General features: G+C 35.5%; 1 protein-coding gene across 1 annotated transcript in view; it reads right to left on the bottom strand.

Moving 5' to 3' along the window:
- LOC122813218 (coiled-coil domain-containing protein 190-like) overlaps positions 1-25,855 on the bottom strand; it is a 199,291-nt gene that overhangs the window by 57,553 nt on the left and 115,883 nt on the right. Inside the window, exon 3 of the mRNA XM_044085403.1 lies at positions 20,623-20,755. Within this exon, the coding sequence (XP_043941338.1) occupies positions 20,623-20,755 (133 nt within the window). The remainder of the gene's footprint in view (positions 1-20,622; positions 20,756-25,855) is intronic.

The raw sequence follows: 25,855 nt of genomic DNA, 5'->3' as shown, positions 1-25,855 counted from the left end.
GCGTGAATGGGCGTACCTTCATTGAAGGTTGTGCGTCAGAGCCGGCAACTTGGTACGTAAAAAAAATCTACTGCCAATCATTAGCGGACCGGGGTTCCGCTGTGGTAACCCCTAACTGGGAAAAGCCAAAAGACACAACAACAACTGCATGCACACACAGCTAAACTAAAATATGTTTGAAGCTGTCAAACTCAGTAATATTAACAGCAGTGACTGTGCTTGGTAAATGAAGAATCATCATCAGTTTTGTTTGCTTTATACTGCAAATATTTGTCAATATACTGAATGAACATATTAATAGCTATAAACATGGTTGTTTCACTCTGCATTTGTTTTAGTCAATTTACACACTCTGCAAGCTAATCATTTGTAGTATATATGCTAGAAAATGTTTTGGTAGTGAGAGATTCTAAATTATTTTGAGTGCATTATGCTGCAATGCTGGTCAATCCACTTTCTAAGGAACTATGTCCTAGTTATACAATGCATGACTGAACTTAATTAAGAAAGTGACTCTGGTAATTTGACTTTCTTAAATTTCAAGGTAGCATAAAATTATCTGATACCACAAATAAGAAAAGACAGCTGTACTAACCTTTGTATTGTTGACAAAAGTATTTATGTTAGCACAAGCTGACTGCAACTGATAGTGGAGTTAAGGAGCAAGCAGACCTGGCTTTGAATTTGCTGTTATTTATGATTGCCTTTGCTTTTGGTCTGTTTATCTGAATATTTTATTGAGACAATTGTTTTCAGAATTTAATTATTTGTCTAAATCCTGAATTTAAATTATGTAGAGTTAGATGTGCATTAAGACCAGTTTATTGGCAAGCAAAGATTTTGGTTAAATTATTTAACCAGGTAAGTAAACCTAGGAAATGCAGCAATGCAATAAATGGAGACAAATGTATTTTGTTTGAACAGTATTTACAGAATTCAGACACTACATTTTATTACTTTAGAAGCAATAACTTCACATATATTATTTTTAATATTGCTTATAATTGTACAAAGTCATGTTGCCATTTATATGCTTGTGAAAGAATCAGTATTTGTGGTACATTGAAGGCCATTTGTATTCAGTGAACAAGATTGCTCATAAAAATTGATAGCTGCTGTAGGTATCCTGCTTATAATGTTTTTACTATTTTATCAATACTCCAGTGTTTTACTGGAATGCTTCATTTTAGTATCCTATATGTCGGCGTCCCAAAATTCAGAAAAGGAAGACATTTGATAATTGTAATGTAGTTATCAAGTATGAATGTATGGGATGGCCTCTCTATACATTGTAGAAGTTAATACAGCATTGTCTGGATAGAAACAGAATCAATCTAGTCTACTAGGTAAATCTTTCACTTTTGTCAATATATTTTGATATATCATTACAACTTTATTATAGAATATTTGTTAAAAGACAGTTAAGATAAACAGAACAAGCCTCCAATTACAAGAGCAAAGACATAAAACATAACATAAATAAACAGTGCAGAAAGTATGGATGCTGTGCAAAATGGGGAGACAGCCATTTCAACAAGATAGGAAAAAAAGCTATTAAGAATGGAAAGAATAAGGAACAGAAAGCAATTTATTGGCAGAGACTGGCAATAAAAGGGATTATGTTATAAAGAAGTAGAATATATTAAAACAAAAGACAGTGGCTCAAATGTTTAGTTTGACAGAAGAAAGAATGAAGAATTTAGGGGCAAAAAAGAACAAAAAGAAGAAGAAATACAAGAGATTAAATTTGAATTAGATTTAAATAAAGAAAAGAGGAGTGAAACGGATATCTCGCTTAGTGGAAAATATCTAAATATGACTGATCATATCTCACTGAGTTTGTTAAAAGATATCCTCAAGTAAAGAAAATGAAACATTAGATGGGCTGGTAGTTCTGATAGCACTTTTGAGTCAGTAGTGTGAGTCTGAGATTATAGGTGGAATTAGGCATCATAATAAAAAATGTTGTTCAGAGATGATAGAAGCAACTTCTTTGTCAGAAAACAATTTCTAATTTTCTTGTACAACTAACAAAAATATAATTAAATTGCAGAAAAATAAAGGTAGACAATATTAAAGAAAAATCGGTTATGTCTATTGGATGTACAAAATGACCTGCTGTCAGAGCTACATATGAAATAAGGGTCTACTTCAGATTATTGAAAGTTCACTCATGCGAAATTCACTTAATTGAGACGAAAACACAGAATATTCAATTAAGCGAATGAGAACATTTTCATTTTTTTTAATTTATTTAACATTTGTTGACTGGGAAAATGGTGAGAAAATCAGCAAAAATGTACACTGGGAATGTAGGCAGTTAGCCAACATGGGGAAACTTGCTCTTTTACCCACTGTAGTGTGATCTCAGAGTTGGTATATATAGTTAGGGTGGTGTGGAGGGCACAGCCTCCCACCTTGGTGGGTTTGACATACTGCTGTGTGTTTGAAGGTTGAATGCTAGTCAATTGCTTTTATTCCCTGTGTAAAAATCTGCTGGTGTGAATGTTCGCTTAATTAAATACTCAGTGTCTTCATCTCGACGAAGTGAAATTCATGCAAGTGAATTTTTGATTAAGCGACACAGATCCATGAAATAATGATGCGGCACACAAATTAATATTACATTAGTTAAAGTTCAGGAAAATTGAAAGTGAGAAGTATAAACTGATGAGAAAATTAGAGCTCATAAAAGATATACGAGTTGCAGGGGACGATAAAAGAATGAATAAAGAAAGGGCAGTGAAGGAAGATAAAGGGTAGCACTAGAAGGTGAGAATGGAAGGAGAGAAAGAATGTAAAAGTGTGACAAAACGGCAAACACTGGGATGAAGAAAGTGATGCAAGTAAACTTATGTCAGTGGTCATAAGAATAAGAAATAAAGCAAAGGGTCAAGAAAGAATATGCAAGCCCTTATAAACAAACTAAAAAACTATTGATGTAGGACAGGAATTAAAAGAAAAAGAATGCAAAAAGCAGAGACACACAGATAAACAAAGAAACAGCATTGAAAAAAATATGAAATGTGAGGACTCAATTTCATTGAGAAGGAAAATGTCACTGGTGTTAAAGAAATATGGTTTGTTAAGTCTGACTCACAATTAGCATAGGAAATAGAAGAGCACCAAGCAACATTATTTTCTGAAAATGTAATAAATGTAATGATGAAAACTGTAATAGCAAACATAAACATTGGATTAGTCTGAAAATGTGAATGTAATTATCTTATATTTGCAATATTTTATATTTAGCAACACTGTCTAAACATATAATTAAAAATAGCCATTCATTCAGAATGTAAGTCTAGGAAGTCAGGTTTAATAATCTGGAGGCTTTTCAAATTTCCAAAAAAGAATAATGGGAATATAATAGAAATAGGTCTAAGCAAGTTCCTGACAATAGACAGATAAGTAGGCAGGAGAAAAACTAGAAAGGTCAGCAAATCAGAACAGGAAAAATAATGAGTTAATTGAGGGGTGGTCCTGATCTCCCTAAATAATATACCTAGAGTACAAACTGACCCCCTGTGGAAAATGAAATATACATTATAGTCTGTGATCGAGACCTTTATTCAAAAGCAGATTTATTAAGTGAATTAGTATAAGTTGAACAAGCACATAACTTTAATATGGAGTTGATTGACAATATAAGAAAGTTTAATGAATCTTGGGTGTATATAGTCCAATGGAACAGATGAATATTTAGCTGAAAATTAAGGAGAACAGATTAAAGAGTTACTGAGAAAGTAACTTCATAGAATGTAACTGTATTAATAAATAAATAAATTAACAGATGGTTAATTTTCTATATTAACAGCTTTGGCAGTATAACTTTTTAAAAAGCATGGATTACTGATGAGAAGATAATTTCCTTAATTGGTTATGAGTGTGGTGAGGTAGCTACAAGAAAGGAAATATTGTTGCAGGTATAATAGCGTATGAGAAATTAGAAAAGCATTTATGCTTGCAATTTGTTCAGAAAGCCAATTGTTATTCATTGTTATGTGCAATAATTACTGGAGAGAGATATTACTTTCTGAACATATATGTTCTTTTAGTAAGAAAGGGGGACTGTCAAACAATGGAATTCTGGAATAAGTAAGAGAGTCTATTATATACAAAAATAAAAATAAAACTGCATCACAAGATTATAATAAGTAGTAATTAAATGTTAGAAGAGGGCAGGACAAAATTATACTGATAAGTTCAAAAGAGAGAGAGAGAGAGAGAGAGATGAAGATATTGAATAAGTAAGTATGTGTAGAAATTATTGAAATTATAGAAATAAATAGTCTCATAATTTATAAATCATTTAAGCATTTTGATGTTAATTCCAACTTTACATACTGTTCAAATAATCCCAGATCATTGGTAGACTATCTAATACTGGATTTGCAGATAGATATGGATGAAAAGTCCAAATACACTCAGAAAGTGACAAATACCCCTTAATAGTAGAATATAAAATAAGGGAAGATAATTATATTATTTTAAGAGAGATGTATAAAGAATTAGGTATAGAAAAGGTGAAATAGCTTACATTAGATCAAATAATTATATAGCGAACAAATTAGAAATAGTAAAGGGCTATAACGTATATAACCTAAATTAAGTTGCACAGGAGAATGTTGGGTCAAAATGGAGACATGATAATACCAGCAAGCAAAGCAGAGTAGCATTTCTGGAACTGAATTCATCCCCATGAGTACCTTCACAAGGTGAACCCTTACAAAATCTCACCAAGACGCCACTGATATACAGACTGCATTTTATATAGCATACATCACGGACAGGAGTAGGTTAAAAAATAAAAAAAATAAAAATAGCTGGATATGCAAGTCCCAGGATAAGAAAGTGACCAATCCATTTAGGTGCACTGGTGCCAGGACTGGAAAATTGACAGTGTAGAATCCTCAAGACAAGAAAACATTCCTAAAATGGGGTTAGGCCAGGTTCAGGGGAGGATGGTCCCCCTGTTGTAGAAGGAAGTAGTAATTCACAAAAAAATCACAAAAACTGCTAGGAAAAAAAGGGAGATAAAGATGAAAGAGTGGACTACTGAGGATAAGAAAGAAATTATGTATTATAACTATTATGCAAGAAAATCAGAATTTCTGGATAGAAGATATACAAAAAGCTTAAGAGAGAAATTAGAGGAAAGAAAAATAACTTGCATAAGAAAAACTGTCAAAAGCTTCAGATGCAAATTTGAGTTCATTAATTCAACAGATTCATGAAAAATATTATATAGACAAAGAAACATTGGCCTGTTTGAAAAAAAAGAAGAGACTGTGGAAGTGTGAAAGTATAAAAAACAAAATCTAGAGATTTTTCAAAGTATAAAAAAAGAAACATGGACAATGAAAAGAAAGAGAGATCTGATATGGTACAATATTTATACAAAGGAGAAAGACAAATTAATAAATATAAAAAAGCAGCCCCAAAGATATTCCAAGAGAAATACAGGCAAAGGCACCATATGGAAAATTTCACAATACAAAAATAAGATCACAAAGGGGAAATATAGAACCGAAGATTAGTGAAGCAGAAGTAAAACAAATAGAAGCTGAAGTTATAGAATGCCTGCAAAGTGAAGGATTTAATATAGAAAGTCTAACACAGGTTATGTCACAGCATTCTGGGTCCTCTCCTTTTAATTATCTTTACTAACAATCTTCATACTGCCACCCCACTTGCCTCCATAGTTTAATATGCAGACAATTCCAACCTGATGTGTGCTGCCCCAACACTACAAAAACTCTAAAAAAAAATCACCCAGCAGTCATTCAGTGCAGTGGAATCTTGGCTAAACACTGCACAACTTACTGTATACTTAACCCTAACAAAACAAAACTCATGCTCTCCTATTTATTTATTTTATTTATTTATTTATTTGCAGTTTGTTGCCAGGATGGTCCATTGGGCCACTAGGAGCCGGTTTTCAATGGAGTCCTGGGGAGAAAAACTCCAGTACATGAATCAAAAACAATTAGAAGTTAATTACAAAGCAATTATAACAATAGATAATGTAGTAATACCCAAAAATGGGACAAATACAAAAAGCATGCATTCATGAAGAAGAAAAATACTGTGATTAAACTATTTCATTTAGGTACAAAGTCTATTGGCTGCAATAGGTGCTTATTACAGTGTTGTGCAATTATATTTATATGCAAGTGTATGGATATAGTAGATGCTTATTGGAGTAAAGCAATAATAGTAGGATGTTTGGATGCTTAGTTCAGTGTTATTCAATTTTGTATATATACAGGTGTATGAGTACAATAGCTGCTTGTTGATGTTAAGTAATAATAGTAGGATCAAGAAGCGATATCCTGGGTAGTCCAGTAGCGTTTATTGCACACAATGTGTGCAATAAACGCTACTGGACTACCCAGGATATCGCTTCTTGGTTTTACTAGTTGCCGTCTTGAAATTTCATTGTTTCCAATAATAGTAGGATGTTTGTAGGTCTGCTTGATGTAGGGGATTAGCTTGGGTTGGAAATTTCATGCAGGATGGGTACAGGAGCATTCCCATTTGCAAGTTAGATGGGAGTGGAGTAAGGTTTTGAAACAGATAGGCTGCTAGTTGTGCAGATTAGTGGAGGAAGAGAATTCCAGAGGTGGGCTATGGAGAAGGACAAAAGATTTTTGCCTGGGGGACGGGTGGGTTTGTGTAGCTCAATGAGATTTTGGGAGTTGATCTTAGGGATCTATTGGGCTGGTGCATCTTAAAGATGGAGGCCAGGGAGGGGCAGAGAGAGGGGTTAAAGATGAGTTTATGGGCTTGAGTGAGTTGAATATAGGTGAGGTAGTTAGGTAGTTCTAGCCAGTTGAGTTTGTGAAGGGCAATGCAGTGATGTGTTAGGGATCTGTAGCCTGTTGCAAATTTTGAAATTTTATAGTAACAGGAGGATAGTTTAGCTTTTAGGGAGGATTGTAGGTTGGTGGGGAGTGGAGCTCCATAAAGGAGGGATGGGATAAGGCATAGTTTGGTGGGGGCGGAGATGTACCGATTGTGGTGATAGAGCATGCCAAGTTTCTCGTGTGTTTTCTTGATATTTGCTTGTAAGTGAGTGTCGAACTAGAGTTGGTCATCGATTAGGATACCTAACAGTTTTGTATTAGATACTATTTCAAGGGGTGTGTTATTCTGACTGGTGATGATGAAGGTATTTTTGTCTAGAATGGTGGTTTTAGAAGGAATTAATAACATTAGTTTAGTTTTTGTGGCATTGAGTGCTAGGTGGTTGTCTAGCATCCATTGCTCAGTTAAGGAGAAGGCATTTTGGGTTAGTTTAGTAAGAATGGGGATGGAAGTGGCTGAACAGATTATGGTGGAGTCGTCAGCATATTAGATGAAGTGAGTTTCAGGGATGGTCCAATAGAAGTCATTTATGAAAATATTAAATAGCAAGAGCCCAAGAATAGAACCTTGGGGTACTCCAGTAGAAGTATTGAGGAATGGGGAGGAAGCTTTATTCCATTTGACAGCTTGTTGTCTATCAGATAGGTAGCTGGTAAACCATTTGATAGTGGTAGAGGAAAGGTTTAGTTTAGAGAGTTTGGTGAGGAGAAGGTTGTGAGAGATGGTGTTGAAGGCTTTGGATAGGTCTAGTAAGAGGGTGGACACAATAAGGCCAGAGTCACGGGCTTTGTTGATAGTTTCGAGGAAGGTAAGGAGAGCAGTGATGGTGCTGTGGCTGGGCCTGAAACCATGCTGTGTGGTGGTTAGGAGTTGGTTATTTATGAGATAGGGTAATAGTTGTAGGTGGATGCATTTTTCTAGCAGTTTGGAAATGGGGGATAGGATGGCAATTAGACGAAAAGTTTGGATATTATTATTGCTCCCACCTTTGTGAAGTGGAACAATAAAGGCCTTTTTCCAGGGTTGTGGTACCAGACCTTCTGTAATTGACCTGTTTATTAGGATGCAAATGGGAAAGGCTATTGCATCTGCGGATATTTTTAAGAAGTAAGAGGGAATTTGGTCTGGGGCATTTGAACCTGGTTTCAGCTTTTATAAGAGTTTTTTAATAGTACAAATTGGGATGGGCTGTATGGAGAAGGTAGGGGGTATGGAGGAGGGGGTATTTGAGTGGGAAGAGGTATTAGAAGAGGGGTAGTTGAGTGAGAAGAGGTACTAGAGGAGGAATAAGTAGGTGGCTGTAGGGGTGTAGAACTAGGGTGGTTGGTGAAGGAGGAAGTTAGTTTGGCAATGGGTTTAATAAAGAAAGAGTTGAATTGGGTAGCTAGGTCTATGTCAGTGGCTTTTGGGTCAGGGCAGGGGTTTTCTTTTGTTCCTGGAGTAAGCAGAGAGAGTATCCAAATAGAGCTGCAGACCCCCACCCACCATTCAATATACCATCATCAAACCATACAATTATTTCTCCAATTTCCCAAACAAAATTACTTGGAGGGGTCATTGACCATAATATGAAATTCAACATACACATATCACAGACAAAAGTTCACAAAAACTAGGAACCCTGTACAGAAATTAACACTTTCTAAGCAATCTTCAAAGGCTATGGTAAGAACCAATTTTATCGCTACACTACTCTATGCCCCACAAAATCTCACAAATATTAAGAAATTGCAAAGTTTGCTACAGAATCATATTTCAGATCCCATCATTGTTTGGCTTTAAAACAACTATCTTGGCTGGAACTACCAAATATACTTACTTATAATCAACTCACCTTCTCCCATCAAATACTAAATCAGCCAGAAAAAGCACCAGTACTCCAAAATCTACTAATACACTACTCCAATAACAGTATTGTATTCCATTAACAAATCCTTCTTAAATATATCCAAATCTAACATGCAGCTGGAGTTTCACTTTACTCAACTGCATAGCCAAAACTTGGAATTCCCTACCATTTAATACCAGAACAACTACTAACATTTCCAACTTTAAAAAAACTTCTCACATCACTTATCTAAACCCTGGACCTGCTCTTGGGCAAACCCTGGTTAGGAAATAGATGTCTTAAGGTAGCAAAATGAACATAACCAGTTATTCTGAATAATATACCCCACTAAGCATATGTATACTTAACTTGCTTATTTCTTTACCTTCAGCCACAGTCCTGCTATTCTTTGTATTCCTAACTAGACTATATGATTGATTATATTAGTGAAATGTACATGTATTTTTCATTTTGTGCTTGTATTTGAGATTGAATCAACACGTGTATCTGTATGTTGTATATGTATTATACTGTTATTTTATAAATGTAGTGCTTTTCTCCCCAGGCCTCCTCCAAAAAAGGGTGTTTTGTCCAGTCGGATTTTCCTGGTAAACAAATGTAAAATTAATTAATTAATTAATTAATTAATTAATTAATTAATTAATTATGGAACAATGTATCCTCAGGAAGAATGGGAGACATCTAAAGAAAAAATATGGACATGAGAAAGAAAAAGAGATTTAATATGGTACAATATTTGTGCAAAGGAGAAAGCAAAACTAATCAATAAAAAGCAGCACTAAAGAGAAATAAAGGCAAAGACATCTGGATATGGAAAGTTTTGCAATACAAAAAAATAAGAAAATGAAGATGTAAATTAGGAAAGAGGATTAATAATGGAGACGTTAAAGAAACAGAAACTGAAGTTATGGATTACCTGTGAAGTGAAGGATTTAGTGTAGAAAATCTAACTCTGGCAACATCACAACATGACAGAACAATGAGTCCCCAAATTAAGAAGAAACCATTGGAGAGGGAGACTTCTAATCAGTTGCCATATAGAGATACTTTGCAGCCTTCAGCAGCAAACCAGAGCAAAAGTTCAGCTGGAGTTTCACAGCAATGGAAGGAACAGGAAACTGTGGCAACCCTGACTCAGTTAATGTCGTGGAGTGATAGGCCAGTTAATTCCCATATGAGAGCAACGGATGTCACAGGATGAAGCTGAAGACAATATCTCACAGGAAGATGTTCTGGAACTTTTCTATAGAATGCCAGCAGGACAAGGAAAACAAAGAATGTGCCCTCAGTTTAGAAGAAAATGATATAACGGAAGACTTGTTTGGTTTAATGGAGAAGGACAGACATATTAATATCAATGAAAGTAATAGATTACAGAAAGTCAATCAGACTCAAAATGTTTGAACTTTGATAAAACAAAGGAATATAGTAATCAAGGCTATAGAAGTTCATGTGCTATAACAGAAGTAAATAGGATATATTACTGTGCAGCTAAATTAGTAACAGATAAAGTATTTTCACAAAACCACAGGCAGTAAGGGAAAAAGGGGGAGAAATCAAATGCTATCATGGAAGTATATATGTATATATATATATATATATATATATATATATATATATATATATATATATATATATATATATATCGAGCAATTTGTCACTGTTAGAAGAATACAGAAGAGGGAGCAGATCAACAAAAATGCTCAGCAAACTAGATGTGATAAAAGCAACGTGCAGTACCAGAACAAATCAGGATCTATTGTACACTTTTGCAAATGTTAAACTAAAGATATCAGCAAAGGCAGAAATACTTAAAAGGTCTGCAATTGAATATAAAGGAAAAGTACAAAATAAGCATTTTATTCATGACCCGATAGATAAAGTAAAAGAAACAGTAAGAAGTTCAAATATACATGATATAAAAAGGGGATAAAGTAACAGCCAGAGAAATTGAAACAAAATTAAGAAAAGCTCCTAAACTGAAAACCCCCAGGCCCAGATGCAGTACCTAACTTCTAGCTAAAAGTATTAACATCTTTACACAAATATTTTAGCCTTGAGTAAGATCTATTTATATGCACATCCCAAACAGACACCAACATGGTTTACAACAGGAAAAACAATATTTCTCCTTAAGAGTAAATGTGCAAGCTATCTTAAAAACTATAGACCAATAACTTGTCTTCCACTGATGTATAAAGTATACACTGCAATTGATGCTGACAGAGTTTGTAGTCATTTAGAAGAAAACTCAATTATGGCAATAGAACAAAAGGGTAATAAAAGTAGTTAAATAAAGTCATACGTAACAATTATAAAAATGGGAAGACTCTAAGTATGACATGGATAGATTGCAAATAAGCATTTGGCAGCATCCCAGATTCATGGATAAAGGAGTGCTTACAGATGTATAAGGTACACCCTACATTGATCAGTTATATTACAGTGACTATAAAACAGGGGTCAAACCACTTTGCAGCTAAGCCTTGATGAAAAACAAATAATTATCCCAGGGATAAAAATGCAAAGGGGATATTCCACAGTGACTCTTTCTCACTGTTGCCATTTTGTCTTGCCCTTAACCCATTAAACTGTCTACTTAAAAGATTAGGTCATGGTTACAATTTGGCTCCCAGAAAACAACAATGTGTAAAGATTTCTCATATTCTTTCTGTGGATGATTTAAAACTATATAGTTCATCAGAGGAGGTGATGAAAGACTGTATATTCCTCATTCTGAAGGAGGTATGGGCCTCCTTGAAATTGATTATCTATATAGATCTGCAGTCATCAGACTGCATATATATCTGCTGATCTAATCAGTTCCAAACAAGTGAAAGTTTTGAAACATGAAGAGAACAAAGTCTAAGATGAGTTCCTTGCTTAGTTTAGCAGAAGAATATCAGTGTCAAGCAGGAATGGAAACTAGACCAAATGTAGGCAAAAACTGGGCACCAACTGAATGTGCCAAAAATCAAAAGAAAGTTTATAAGGAGAACGATCAAATGAGAAGGCAAGAAATGTGGAAAAGGCATAAATATAGTTGCAAATATAGAAAACTCCATAAATATAATTGCAAGTATAGAAAACTCCTAGAACAACCTCATGTCGATCAGGATCTGATGCAGGAATGGCTAAGGAGAGGTGAATTTAAACCAAATGATTAAAGGTTAATATTGGTAGCCCAGGATAATGAATAGTGGACTACATACATGTTAGTTTACAAAGTCTGCTGAGCATGTAGGAGAAACAGACAATGCAGGTTCTGTAAACCAGAACTGGAAACAGTTGCATATCTTGTTGCTGGTTATGATACACTAATAGCAGAGGACCTTTATACTGAAAGGAATAATAATGTGGCAAGACCGTTGCACTGGGGATTGTGCAAACATTACAATTTTGAAGTAGCTGAGGAGCAGTGGAAACATGAGCCGCAAAACATTATAGAGAAAGAAGTTTATATCACATGGGGATCACCCACTAACAACAGTCCAAAAAAATAGATGTGAGAAAGCTAGATAAACAGTCCATGAAAAAATACAAAAGTAGCATTGATCATTGAAATTGCTACACTCAGTGCTTACACCGTCTTACATACAGAGAGACGCAAAGTCATAAAATACCAGGATTTGCAGGCAGAAGTGAGAGCAATGCAGAAGAAGGACATCCAGACAGTTCAAACAGTAGTAGGAGCAATGAGTTTCATAAATAAGAATTTACAGCCTTATTTAGATATGCTAGTGATACATGTAATTCCATATGAATTGCAGAAGGAGTCATTACGGGCACATTGCAGGTGCTTTTGGCTAACATCAAAGATTAAAACAATACTAATTTCATGAACTTTAATCATACGTTGACTTAGGAATGGGGTCCATTCCCATCATGGTATTAGAAACCCAAAAGACTTGAAGAAATTATACCAGGAGAATCTGCCTAGATCATATAATAAAATACATTATTTTAGGATAATAGTAAATAAAGAATGAACAAAAAAGAAGAAAAGAAGCAGCAGCTAATCTGATGATGAATGTTTACATGAACAATGAAAAAAGAAAAGAGAGTGAAGGACTGAGTTAAAATTAAAAGTACAAAGGACTGTAAGATTATTAAGAACAGAAGTAAGTGGAGAAAGTTAATAAAAGTAAAAGGAGTAGTGTTTTATCAACTTAAATGGCAAGTGATGCTTAAAGTAATATAAATGAAGGATGATATTGCCTTCTAGCATTTGGTATCTAATGGAACAAAAAAATGTTCTTTGTTGGATATTCTATATTAGTCATAATAAATGTTATTCTTTTTGCAAGGGAAAGTTTAAATCAGGGGAGCAAAGATGAAAATGATAAGTATAAAATCACTTGCAGAAACCTTTGCATTTCTTGTAGCCTTTTGTCCCAGGGTCTATTTATGTGTTATGGAGTGGGTGGAGGATTATGGGTAGTGGGATCATCCTTGCTGTATTAATTCTCCAAAGCAAAGTATAATATCTTCCACCCCACTGAAAAATATCCTTAGTCTTTTTTCCAGTTTCTTCTAGGTTTTTCCTTAGAATCACTCCATCACCGTGATCCCAACATAGAGCCCTAGGTACCTGGGGAACTCTACATCTTTTATTTCACCTATTCCCCCTTACCTCCTTCTATTTCCCTAATCATTCTACCACTGTCTTTCTGTTGTTACACCTGAGACCTGCCAATTCATTAAACTTCTTGAATATCCCTGTTATAATTCTCATTACCATATTTATATTCTCTAACATTAACAGGTCGTCATCTGCATATAACACAAACTGAGATTTTATGCCCTCCTTTTCTTCAAGCATTGCTAAATTGTGTCTCTATTCCACTTTTGGCTTCTCAATGACAAGTGTGAACAGGCCTAGGTATAGTGGGAACTCCTGTCTAGTCCCCTCCTTATCTTCATCTCCTCGGACATTCCTCCATTTATAAGTATTTCATTTTCCAGGTCTTGGAACATGGCCTGTACCAAATATATGAATGTTTCCCCTACCTGCCTTTGTTGCAGTGTCTTCCATGGGAATTCCCACTTCACCATATCAAAAGCCTTCAGCAGGTCATAGAGTGCAACCTTTCCTTTACATTCCTTTCCTTTCCTTTCTATTCCTTTCCATTCCTTTCCTTTCATTTCCGTTCCTTTCCTTTTCTTTCCTTTCCTTTCCTTCCTTTCATTTCCTTTCCTTTTCATTCCTTTCCATTCCTTTCCTTTCCTTTCCTTTCCTTTCCTTTCCATTCCTTTCCTTTCCTTTCCTTTCCTTCCTTTCATTTAATTTCCTTTCCATTCCTTTCCTTTCCATTCCTTTCCATTCCTTTCCTTTCCTTTCCTTTCCATTCCTTTCCTTTCCATTCCATTCCTTTCCTTTCCATTCCTTTCCGTTCCTTTCCTTCTCATTTTCGTGTATGTGTATAAATTCCAGCAAATCCCACCAGTTTTGTTCTGCCTTCCTCCCTTTCATGAAGCATCCATGCCCTGCTTGTATTATTTTTGGCAATACTTCATCCATTCTTCCTGACAACACATTTGCCAAAATCTTAATGACTACATTAAAAGATAGGCCTATAATTTCCAACCCCCTTTAAGTATCTTGGTTATCCTAGGCCTTCTCATATTTTTATCTGTTTTGTCTGAGTCCTGTATTTTCTTGCATTTATCCTCTAGGACCTTCCACATTTCCTTCCATCCCAATTTTAGAACTCTAGGGGAACCCATCTGGTCCTCTAGGTTTCCTCTGCTTTATCTTGTATATTGCTTTCCTTATCTCATCCCTGGAACATCTACATTCAGCTTGTGTATTTATTCATCCTTCAGGATACATTCCTTCATATTCTTTCCCCAGTTTCATTCTGAGACATCTCTACCTTTCTGTTGTTTGTAAATCTCCCTGTAGTATTCACTGAATCTTTTCCATTTTAGCTCATCCTCTTCTAAATATTCTCCATCTCCTCACCTTATCGTCTGTACCCTTCTGTCTGCCTGCTGTCTTCTATTTCTTGGCAGGCTTTTCCCTTGTGCCTCTCACACTAGCCACCAGTACTTCCCCCAGTACCATTGTTGAATTTCTTGCTTCATAATAATTTTACTCTTCAATCTCTTATTGCCTTTGTTCTGAGCTGTAGTGCTTTCCTTCTACCTTAGTTTCTTCCAGATTCAATTTGTACTACCTCTAACTCTTTCCTCAGTTCCTCGACCACCCTTCATTAGTTCCTCCTCTTCTTTCCTTTTGCACTCATCAGTATTCCTGTCAATAACCTTGAGCCCATCCCACCAGTGTTTTACAATGCCTCCATCTTTCATATTATCCTGTATTAAATCCTTTAATTAGTCTTTTCTGTGTTTCCTTGTCCACTGACTATTTAAATTTATAGCTAGTGCATCTCTACCCCCCTCTCATTGCTTTCAGTTCCTGCACTCTTACCTTAACTCTCTCTGCTTCATAATCTGAATGTGTCTCTCTTGAATATGAATCTCCTCCTTCATTTCCTGTAGGTTTTCTTTCCCTAAGAACCTGTATAACCAACTTGCCTGTACCAAAATGTTCCTTGGGAAGGTTGATTCTCTCTCATTTGGAGCTAGTTTTTGTTGATTCTTTTTGTTATATTCTTTCTTACCAAACAACCCTTCTTTTTCTGATTCTTTGTGAAATTGTAGCCCCCCCCCCTTTATTATCTCTTTTCCATCTCTTCTTATCTGTGTCCAGTTAGCAAAAGGTCTTGTAGAATCCTTCCTCATCCCTGTTTGGTGCACATATGTTTCCTGTTGTCCGGCATGTACTTTCTACCTTTCCATGTCAGGTGATCAATCTACCTATCCCACTTTAAACCATTTTTTTCTGTGGTTGTGTGAATCCCTCTACAAAATAAATTTGCTACTGCTGTCTTTCCTCTCCCTGCCTTGCTGTTCACTTCTCACTTTGGGTAATAATAACACATCTTCTCTCCATGTCCGATTTAGTTTTATTTCGTGTAATGGAACAACCCCCCCCCCCCCATCCTCTTTAGTTTTCCTGTATTCTCCTTCTGCTGATTGGATCTGACAAACCCCCAATGTTCCACATAATCAACTGTATTTTCCTTGCTGTTTTTGCCCACCTCTCCCTTTGTGCCCATTGCTGTCAGCCAGCATAACCCTTCTTCCAGGCCTACATTCTAAAATGAGGATCATATGCTTTGGCAGATGCCTACACTCAGACATCTCCTCCTCATCCTCAGCCTCTGGATCTGCACCTTTCTGCTCTTGCATGTGCATGGGTAAGCCCTGGACATCGGCCTTTTAAGACTTTTTTTTCCTTCCCTTCCAGTGTAAGTAACACTAATAACATTGTATGACAACCCGGTTCTTATATCACAATCCTTTTATATTACATCATTTCCACTCAATGGTCACCCCTTGTCACTGTTGATCACCGGTCTAGTTTGCCAGCTTCTTTTGTGTGATACTCCAACTTTTTGTAAGTGTGTGTGCTGCTTATGTGTCATTGTTCCTTTATTTCACATCTGTCTGTGAGTTATTCTTTACTTTATGTTTCCCATGTTTCCCTTAGTACATTCATTTTCCTGCTCCCCTGATGTTACAACAACAATTATTACTTATTTTTTCTATGAATTAGACATTAAACGTAAGCTTAATGCAGTGTATTGTACATCAATTAGTTGTTATGGAAAATTTATTGTTTATCTTGGAGGCTAGGCCTTATGTCCCCTTGACAGAATTACCTACCATTGCCCCAGGAACTAATTCATTTCATTCCATAGTTTGTAAAGTTTTGATGCTGTTTTCCCTGAGACATGATTCACAAGGAAAAAGGATCCACTTCATTTAATACATCCTTCCTGCACTGTCCATGGTCACCTGCCTTTCAGTACCCATTCTGTCCACTTATTTATTGTGTCTGTCTTTCTGTGATAATTTTCAATCATTCAGTAGTCCTTTTTCCATCTCTTCAACTCCAACATGAGTGTTTATATTCCGCTTCAGTCCCTCATTTGCCCAGTAGTTGATTTCTGATCCATCTGATCCATCTGATGCACCATCCTCCCATCTCCTTACAGCTCTTCCTTGTTTCTCTGCTTCTGTTCCTATGGTTTTGTGCCTAAATCTCCCTTGAAAGAAGCACCTCCTTTTTCTCTCCTTTAGATGTAGCCCTTTCACCTATTTCCCCTCCACCATTTTGTCTCCTTTTTTACCTCCTAATCATTGCCTTTGTGATTTCTTTATTTCCTGCTCACCCCTTTTACTGGTATGTGGCTCCTCTGCACTTCCCCGGTCTTGTCTTCTTCTCTGTGTTGGTTTTAGCATCTGACATTGCACATCTTCCTCTCCTTCATTAAAGGTTCCTCTCCCAGTTTTACAGAAAATTCAGATTTTTACTACCCGAGTTGTTTAGTTGTTTGTAATACCTTTCTTTAAACTTTTGAACATCCTCCATATTGTGTTGAGTAAACATTTCTCTTCCTGCTCTACTTCCAGAATTGTCAGATATTTCAAATATGTAGCTGTTTCATTAATTCTTAGTTCATGTAATACATCCAGCATAGCTGTCCTTCTTCTATAAAGTGTTTCAGAGTAATCCTCGACCAGCTTTATGAATATATATGCAAATGGACAACTTTGTCTTTTTGTTTATCTTATTATTTTATTTTTTACAGCAAAAGGATGGAAACATGCCAAAATGTCCTTCTGTCTGCTTTTTGCTTCTGCCGCCATCCTACTTTGTGTTGTTTTCTTGATTTCCTGGGATCACAAATCTCTCATGTAATTGCTGCATTACAAATTCCACCAGTTCACTGTGGCTCACCCCTTCTCTCTTGTATTGCAATTAGCCTGTTGTGACTCCTTACTGAGTGATTTTCAGGTTCATCTATTTTCTTTTTCCTTCTTATTATGCCTAGTAGTCCTTGTATTCTGTGAATCTGCTCCTGCTGCTCAGCTTTAACTACTAATTTACCATCTTTCAGGCTTCCATTATACTATTTCCACTTCTGATTGTTATTGTCCTGTTGTTTGTTTCAAGAAACTCACATCCTGGCCTACTGTGATTTTCAAACAAAATGCACAATTTTTCCTCCTTATCTGTTTTAAATACAGCCATCTATTCCCCCATTTTGGTTTTGCTCACTCTCTTTCCTTCTGGGCTTTTTTAAAATCTCCCTGGAGATATTACTTTTATCCAAATGTCTACAGGCCCTGTTCCAAGTTTTAGACTAAGGCTGCAACCTTTGTTGGGCTCTCTAACACCCTACCTAGAAGGCCTATTTTTGTACACTAATGTTAGACATAACTGCATTTTATTCAAATCAGAAGCCACCATGAGGAAGAAAATGATCTGCTGCTTGAATGGCGACAAGCGGCTCATGACTGTTGCTTATCCTGGTTGAAAATTCTGATAAAAAACATCTGCGAGCAACTGAAGTCTTGCATGACAAGATCAGTGCTCTACAGCATGAATTAATCAACAGTTTGTCTCCCAGTACGTTTCAAGCTAATTTTAAAAGCATTAATGAGAAGTTGGAAAAAATTGAAAAAGATGTCATTGAGAGAAAAAAATCAAAATTAAATCATGACATCAAGGTCTATGGGTCCAATCAAATTTACAACTGGCCAAGGAAGGGGCGGCGTCCGTCTCAAAAATATTTCAAATGCTCCACAGGAAGTAAAGAGGTGTCGTCAGTTTCTTCAGCCGAGACAAGCGTGAGTCGCAAAAGCATTTCCTTTGAGGATATAGCTGTGGAAAGTTTGAATGGTTCAACAGAGGGACAAAAGGGTGCGCAAAACAATCATAAGTTTTACTCTAATGTACAAACTAGATCAGGGCGATATCAGAGTAAAACGCCAAGTGTGTCCCATGTTGTTACAAAAAACTTGAAATAAGATGCGCGAGTCCGCTTGCTGCGAGGGGATTGACTGAGAGATGTGTACTGAGGGCCATTGATCATATTTCGCTTGAAAATTCAGATGGGGACTGTGTTGAAAACTCCTCTGGAACCTTTGTGAACAGTAAAGTAGATCTTAATACTGTTGATGCCGACAGGAGCATTCCTGTTGGAACTTCTGTTTTTTTGAATAAGTTAAATGTGGTTAACCTATCAAAGATGATTTTGTCTGATGAAATATTTTGTGTTCTATCTAAAGGTACTAAATTTGTACCAACTAAGATACCGGAACTTGCCGATATCATACTAGATGTAAAAAAGTTTATTCATAAGTTAAATTTAAGGGTGTATTTTTCTGAAAATTCTTCTAATAAGAAAAATGTTAATGCTGACTTAATTGATGATGAACTAATGAATTTGAGTATCTATGAATTTGATGGAATGTTGTTTGATGAAGTTAATGATGATGAATCTGATATGGCACATTGTGATGATAAGAAATATTTTCATGTGCCAAATAGTCCAGCTGAAGAGAAGATATTTTTTGTATCTAGATTTTCAAATTTTTCTTTAATGGTCGAACAAGTTGTGAGGGAATTTTGGCACATGATGAGTGATGATTTAAATGTGGGACATTTATTTCCGAAACATATTACGTTCTCTTATGGGAGATACTCGAATTTGAAAGAATTGTTAAACAGGAAATTAATTAAGTCTGCTGATGGGGATGTTGGGATGCATCGTTGTGGTCGATGCTCGGTGTGTGTGAAAGTTAAAAATATGCACGGACTAAAAATTAATGGTAAAAGATATTTTGCATTTGAAAAATTTGATTGTCAATCAGTAGGAATTGTATACATTTTGGGATGTAATTGCAATACACCGTTATGGTATATTGGGCAAACTACGCGAAAGGTCAAAGTGCGCATCTTGGAACACTTAGGGGATATAAGAAGGGGGAATATGGAGAGTCCAGTGGCCTCTCATTTTATTAATGCACGCAATGGGAAGGTGGATGGCTTTCTATTTAGTGTGCTGGCTAGACCCCATATATATGCAGACAACTTCAAAAGTGCACTTTGTAGATTAGAACACAAAATGATTTTGGGTTACCACACTTTATACCCCAGGGGAATGAATTTAGAAAGTGGGTTTGCATTATGAAATTTTGAATATTTATACATTTAATGTTGTAAAAAGATTTGAATGTTCATTTAAAATAGGTAACTTATATATGATATATTTAATGCATTTGGTATTTTGCTACTTGTAGTATTAATTTATGGTTTCAGTAGTAATAAATAACTATTTATAGGAAAAAATGTATGTATTTAACATTTGGAATGTACATTTGATACTTGTATTTAATGTTAGGAGTTATAATCAAATTAAATTAAAAGCTTAATGAATTAATTGATTAATTGAGAAGCATTTAAAAGGAAGATACAGCTTGATGATAATTGTTCCATGAAGGCGAATTGCCGAGGTACCAGAACTTGTGCTGTGTTATGGAATAAAGAAATCTTCCTTCTATCTCACCTGGTGGCTTCTGATTTTTAAAGTGTTTGGATTATCCTTTTTTCTGTGGTGGTACGTGTTTTTTCTATAACTGCATTTTATCTCACAACACACTATTTTGTTATTGCTGTACTCAAAGTTTTTTTTGGGGGGGTCACTTTTTCAACATCTGATTCAGAATGGTTGATATGACATTCAGAGAGCTTTCATTTAGCTATATTATTTCACAGGAATACTCTCTAATTCATGTTTCCTGATAATAAGGAGAACACCTAAGTTCATTCCTGACATGCGTTGTCCTCCTGGAAGTGGGATCTATATCTTTAGGATGGTATTTTGGCAAGTCTCACATGGCCTTCAGACTTACTTGCCTTCTGGCTCCTATTATAAGACCCTGTTTGAAGAATGACACATGTTGAAGAAACAAGCAGAAAACAAACTGTAGATGCTTGAAACTTAAACTGCTTTTAACAAATAGTAATTTAAGAAGTTCCTTACCTCCATCCTGGTGACTCTGTGCCACCTCCAGATGAAATTGTGGGCAACAAGGTTTTCTTAGGCCCAATGGATGACCGTTCTCTCTCAGCTCCTGGTGCCCATGTTCTAAAAACTGGCTTGTTTTTAGAATAACCTAAGAGTAAATTAAAGGATAGCCAAAGTGTTAGTAACCATTAAAACAAACACCAAATCTCTAAGGGAAAAATGAGTTTCCAGAAACTAATCCCATTAGCATCTCTTTGGCATCGGTTTACTTGTTTAAATGGATGGATCGCAACATTACACACTGAACAACACGTTTGATCAACTCACTTTATAATGATACATGGTCTGATGAATCTGTTCAAGTGAATGAGTCCAGTCAAAAAACATTTTTAATGTGTTGGAAAGCCTTCAAACCCTTGAAATGTTATCTTGCAAGAGTTTAAGTTAAGAAGGAGAGAGGAGGAATATTTGGAAAAGTGAAGTTATGGATGGTTATAGAAATTTCTGCTGGGAAGAAAGGTTAGTACGGATTTTGGCCAGTGGAAAAGGTATGCAAGTCAAACTATACAGGAGATGAAGATGGGAGTTGGGTTAGGGAATTTTTGAGAGAAGGGTGATAGTTCTGTTAATATATTATGGACCCAGTGAGGATAGTAAGGATGCAGCAAAAGAATGTTTGGAGAAATTTAGGTATGAAACCATGCCATGGAAAGTATGACTTGGGAGGTAAGATAAAATGATGAAAAGTTCTAGAGATGAAATTTGAAGAATTGGTAGGAGCCAGAGCAGGTGAGGTGGTTGCAAAATATTGTGGACAGGTTGTTAGAAATAAAAATGTAAGTGAGGAAGGAAGAGTGAGTATGTATGAAGTGGATGGGATTAAGTACAAATGGGGTAGGAGACTGACAAGTGTTTCACACAATGACCAAAGAAGACTGGAAGCTTCAGTTCATGACCTGACACAGATGAAAGTCCCAGACCAGATATAGAAATGAGTACCAATCCAGACAAATCTACTCAAAAGTTGAAAAGCTGATGAAAGGGTTCCCATGAGACACCAAGATAAAGATCAAGCCAAGAGAACCATTGCTACTCTGCATCTCCAGGCACCCCCAGTACTGAAGATTTGGAGACCATGCAAAAGGTACTGTAAAAGAGACAACCATGATTGAGCCATGTACCCTACAAACAGATAGTACACTACCCTGAGAGCAGCATAGACACTGCTAATAAAATACAGAGGTGCTATCCTGTATGCTGCAGAAAACCCCAGAAAGACTAATTTGAGGGGGGTGTACATATTCTAACATTTTAAGTAAAAATGTTGCATAGCAATCTAATAAATAAACAGTGATGTGAATTAATGCTCCCTATCATACTAATGAAGATTTTTGTTTCAGACTCTTTGAAATTACTCATCATATTGAACTAGGTTCTACTACAAACAAGAGTAATGTCTCTTTAAATTAAAACTGCATTTATATCGTTAAGCTATATATATATATATATATATATATATATATATATATATATATATATATATATATATGTGTGTGTGTGTGTGTGTGTGTGTAGGTATATATATATATATATATATATATATAGTATGTATGTAAATATATATATATATATATATATATATATATATATATATATACATATATATATATATATATATATATATATATAATATATATCTGTGTATGTATATATATATATATATATATATATATATATATATATATATATATGTGTGTGTGTGTGTGTGTGTGTGTGGGTTCCCTTCTGAAGCTCGAAATACTGAAATCTCGAATTTCAGTATCTTGAGCCTAAGAAGTCGAATCCTCAGAATAGCGAAAGTTCAGAAGTGCGAAATTCAAAACCTCGTATATGTATGCATATATATGTATGTATGTATATTTTACCTGCGACTGAATGTCGATGGAAAGTAAGTACAATGCATTTGCATGCAGATCATTTGGTTACAGGACACTTTATAGCAATCCAAGTCATCCAGCCCTACATTACAGCACAGCTGTAAAAAGGTCACACACTTTAAAACTCTGGTGGTTGGATCATCAGGAAGCAAACCCTACACACCAAAACCTCCAAGCAACAAGTGACCGCTCAGATTACCTGAAACAGTAAAAATAAATAAATACACATCTTTGTGTTATAGCCACTTACACCTTTACTTGTCATATATACTAGCTCTCTGACTGTATAAATGTTTAAAAAGAAAAAAGCACTATGTAATACCAACAATTTGGGCACATTTTCCTCTTCACAGTACTTATATGATTTCTGGTTTGGCCACTAATCATGAAATGGTGCTGCTCAGTTATCAGGATTTGAAGTCTCACACATTGCTGGACAAATATGGCACTTTATGACAGTGACCCAAACAATTAGGCTTCACCAATCAGACCAATAATAAAGTGTTCTCTTTCCAAGTATGTATATTGCTTGTATATGTCCTGTGGAGTCTGATTTTGTAACCTAGAAACAAGAAATATAAGATGTGTTCAGCAGAACTCCTAGCTCCATGTATATCCAATATCTGAGTTCTTACTGTGCAGACAAGGGAAAATCATAAGACAGTGTACTTTTGTAGTATAAAGGTTGTGCTTTTCATACATACCCTTCACTTTCAGGGGGATTATTGTTCTGTGACATCTCCCTTATTCTCTCTCTCTCAATGTTATACTGGCTATGTGATATAATTCATCTTTATTTTAGATGACCCTTCTTCTTAACTCCCCAGAAGTATGTACTTTTTAATTTTTTTACCACTACTGACGTATAATTTTAAGCTCAGAAGACCCAGAGAATTCCAGTGACGGTTCAACATTCTTACTACTGTGCATACAGTCCCCCCTTCACTCAGTCTGCTTTATACCACCTGTATATGTGTGTACATGATTCTAATGAAGGGCTACTGCAGACTGTAATAACACTAGATGAACTGACTAACTACCCTGCCTATAAATATTGACAGTAATGGAAAGCAATGCACCCTGCTAGTTTTTTTTTTTTTTTTTTTTTTACATAGCAACATAGCAATCAGAATGTTACATCAGCAGAGGAGTATTATAGTTGTTGTGACGTGATTGGATGACATGAAATATCCTTACAACAGTAAATATGCAGTCATTTTTTTTTTAATTAAATCCACTTGTAATGGGGCTAGTGCCCACTGAAGACCTCAATCATAATTTTAAAACTATAAGGTGTGGGGAAGGTAGGAGGGGCAGCAGCCTCCCCTTAACAGAATTACTGCTTTGTCTATTTATCTGTCTACTTAGATATCTGTCTAGCTTTTCAGAAAATAGCCTCGCCTGGGAAGCTCATTTTATAACCATAATTGCAAAGATATGTCATATTACTTTTTATGTACTTGAGGCTATTCTCCCATATGACATTTTAGATGTGCTTTCTTCTGCCATTGGCCAAAATGTAGATGGCTTAAAAGTAAAGTAGATTTAAGTACTCCATTCCTTTCCACTGTGCTGGATAAACATTTCTGTGATTCTTAGTCCTTTTTTCATAGCCCTTTGTTGTCCTTCACTTTTCATGTTTATTAGTTACCTCCTTACAGTTGCAATGTTGTCACATTTTGTTAAACAAAGTTTCAATGGGCAAGATGCTAACGACTTGCTCTTGTGCTCCTGGGTTTAATCCTCTCAGTCTCTTCTTACATGCTGCGTGACTGTGAAAAACAATTTAAACCAAAGACTGTTCTTGGACAGATGAATCACCAAGGCTAACGCTAAGTATCCAAAGGTTTAAACAAAGTTGCTGACGAACTAGTCCACAAAATACATCCAATGTTCGTTTTAAAATTAATTTAACGGTTCCAGTTTAAAAGAAAGTAAGAAAATAAAAGTCCCTGGGTGCTCACAAACGATAAGCGCTTTCGAATTAATCTTCATCAGATCGTAAAAAAGTCGGGACATTCTTTACTTTTATATAAAATTTTTACATTTGATTGGCCAATACCAACTTGTACATTTTAACTAACCTATGTCTGCTTTAATTTTCTCATCTCATTTGAACTTGTAAGGCCAATAGAAATTCTATACTGGAGTCACACCCATAAGCTGTTCATAAAAGCATTTTTTACCTAATATGCAAATTGGCTGAAAAAAACAACCAATGAAATTCAACAATGGTCCATTTTAACCAATCAAAATCATGGGTATACATATTTGACAGCTTAATGCCTCCTTCTTTCGTTTATTTAGTTTCTGACAAATACTCTATTTCATAAAACTTGTATATGAATAATCTGTTCTGATTAATTCTTTCTTTTTTTCTATATACTGAAAGAATCTTTCAGGACTTTGCATTCAAAGAACTTCCATAAAAAACTGATCGCAGTATCATTTTGGTGTATAGGTTGTTTACCAAACCAAGGCAAAAGTCATTCATCTTATAATTCCCGATGTCCTTACGATGGTCTACTAGGCTTGCCATCGCAATAAGTGGCAAGCCTTAAGTCATGATGACATGCTTAATTATCAACAATGATGATGTTTTTCTATACTGTTCATTTGTTTAACATCTTGTTTTGACAAGATGTAATACACATGCCGATTCAAATAATGCTTTTCCCAAGCTTGGTTATTAACAACGATGGAAATATACATCTCCCACTGGAAGTATTGTAAAAGAGAATCACCATCTCTCAATTCGTTTAAACTTAAATGAAGTTTTTTCATGGTTTTTAAACTTGTGTAAGATAGCGTAATAAGTTGACCAGTTATGATCTTACTTCCGCTTTTCCCAGAGTAACTGGTATCCAATAATATCACAGATTTTAGGCGTTTGTCATAGGGCCATCAGCTGAAGTATTATCCAACCACCAATGAGTTGGATAGGACTTGATGTATATTCCTAATAACAAATTACTTATAACTCACTCCTCCTCCAGAGATACAAAAACTCTCTCAAATGCACAAACATGTGTAGATACTTACACTGCCCCACTTCCCTGCGACGATCCACCTACAAAAAATCCTCCTTCTTTCGTTTATTTAGTTTCTGACAAATACTCTATTTCATAAGACTTATGTGTAAATAGTATATTCTGATTCTTTCTTTTTTTCTCTATACTGAAAGAATCTTTCAAGACTTTGCATTCAAAGAACTTCCATAAGACACTGATCGCAGTATCATTTTGGTGCATAGATTGTTTACCAAACCAAGGCAAAAGTCATTCAGCTTATATTTCCGATGTCCTTACGAT

Source organism: Protopterus annectens, chromosome 10.part0, assembly GCF_019279795.1.
Source record: "Protopterus annectens isolate FY-2018-M chromosome 10.part0, PAN1.0, whole genome shotgun sequence".
Classification (NCBI taxonomy): domain Eukaryota; kingdom Metazoa; phylum Chordata; order Ceratodontiformes; family Protopteridae; genus Protopterus; species Protopterus annectens.
This window is presented reverse-complemented; position numbering and strand designations above follow the sequence as displayed.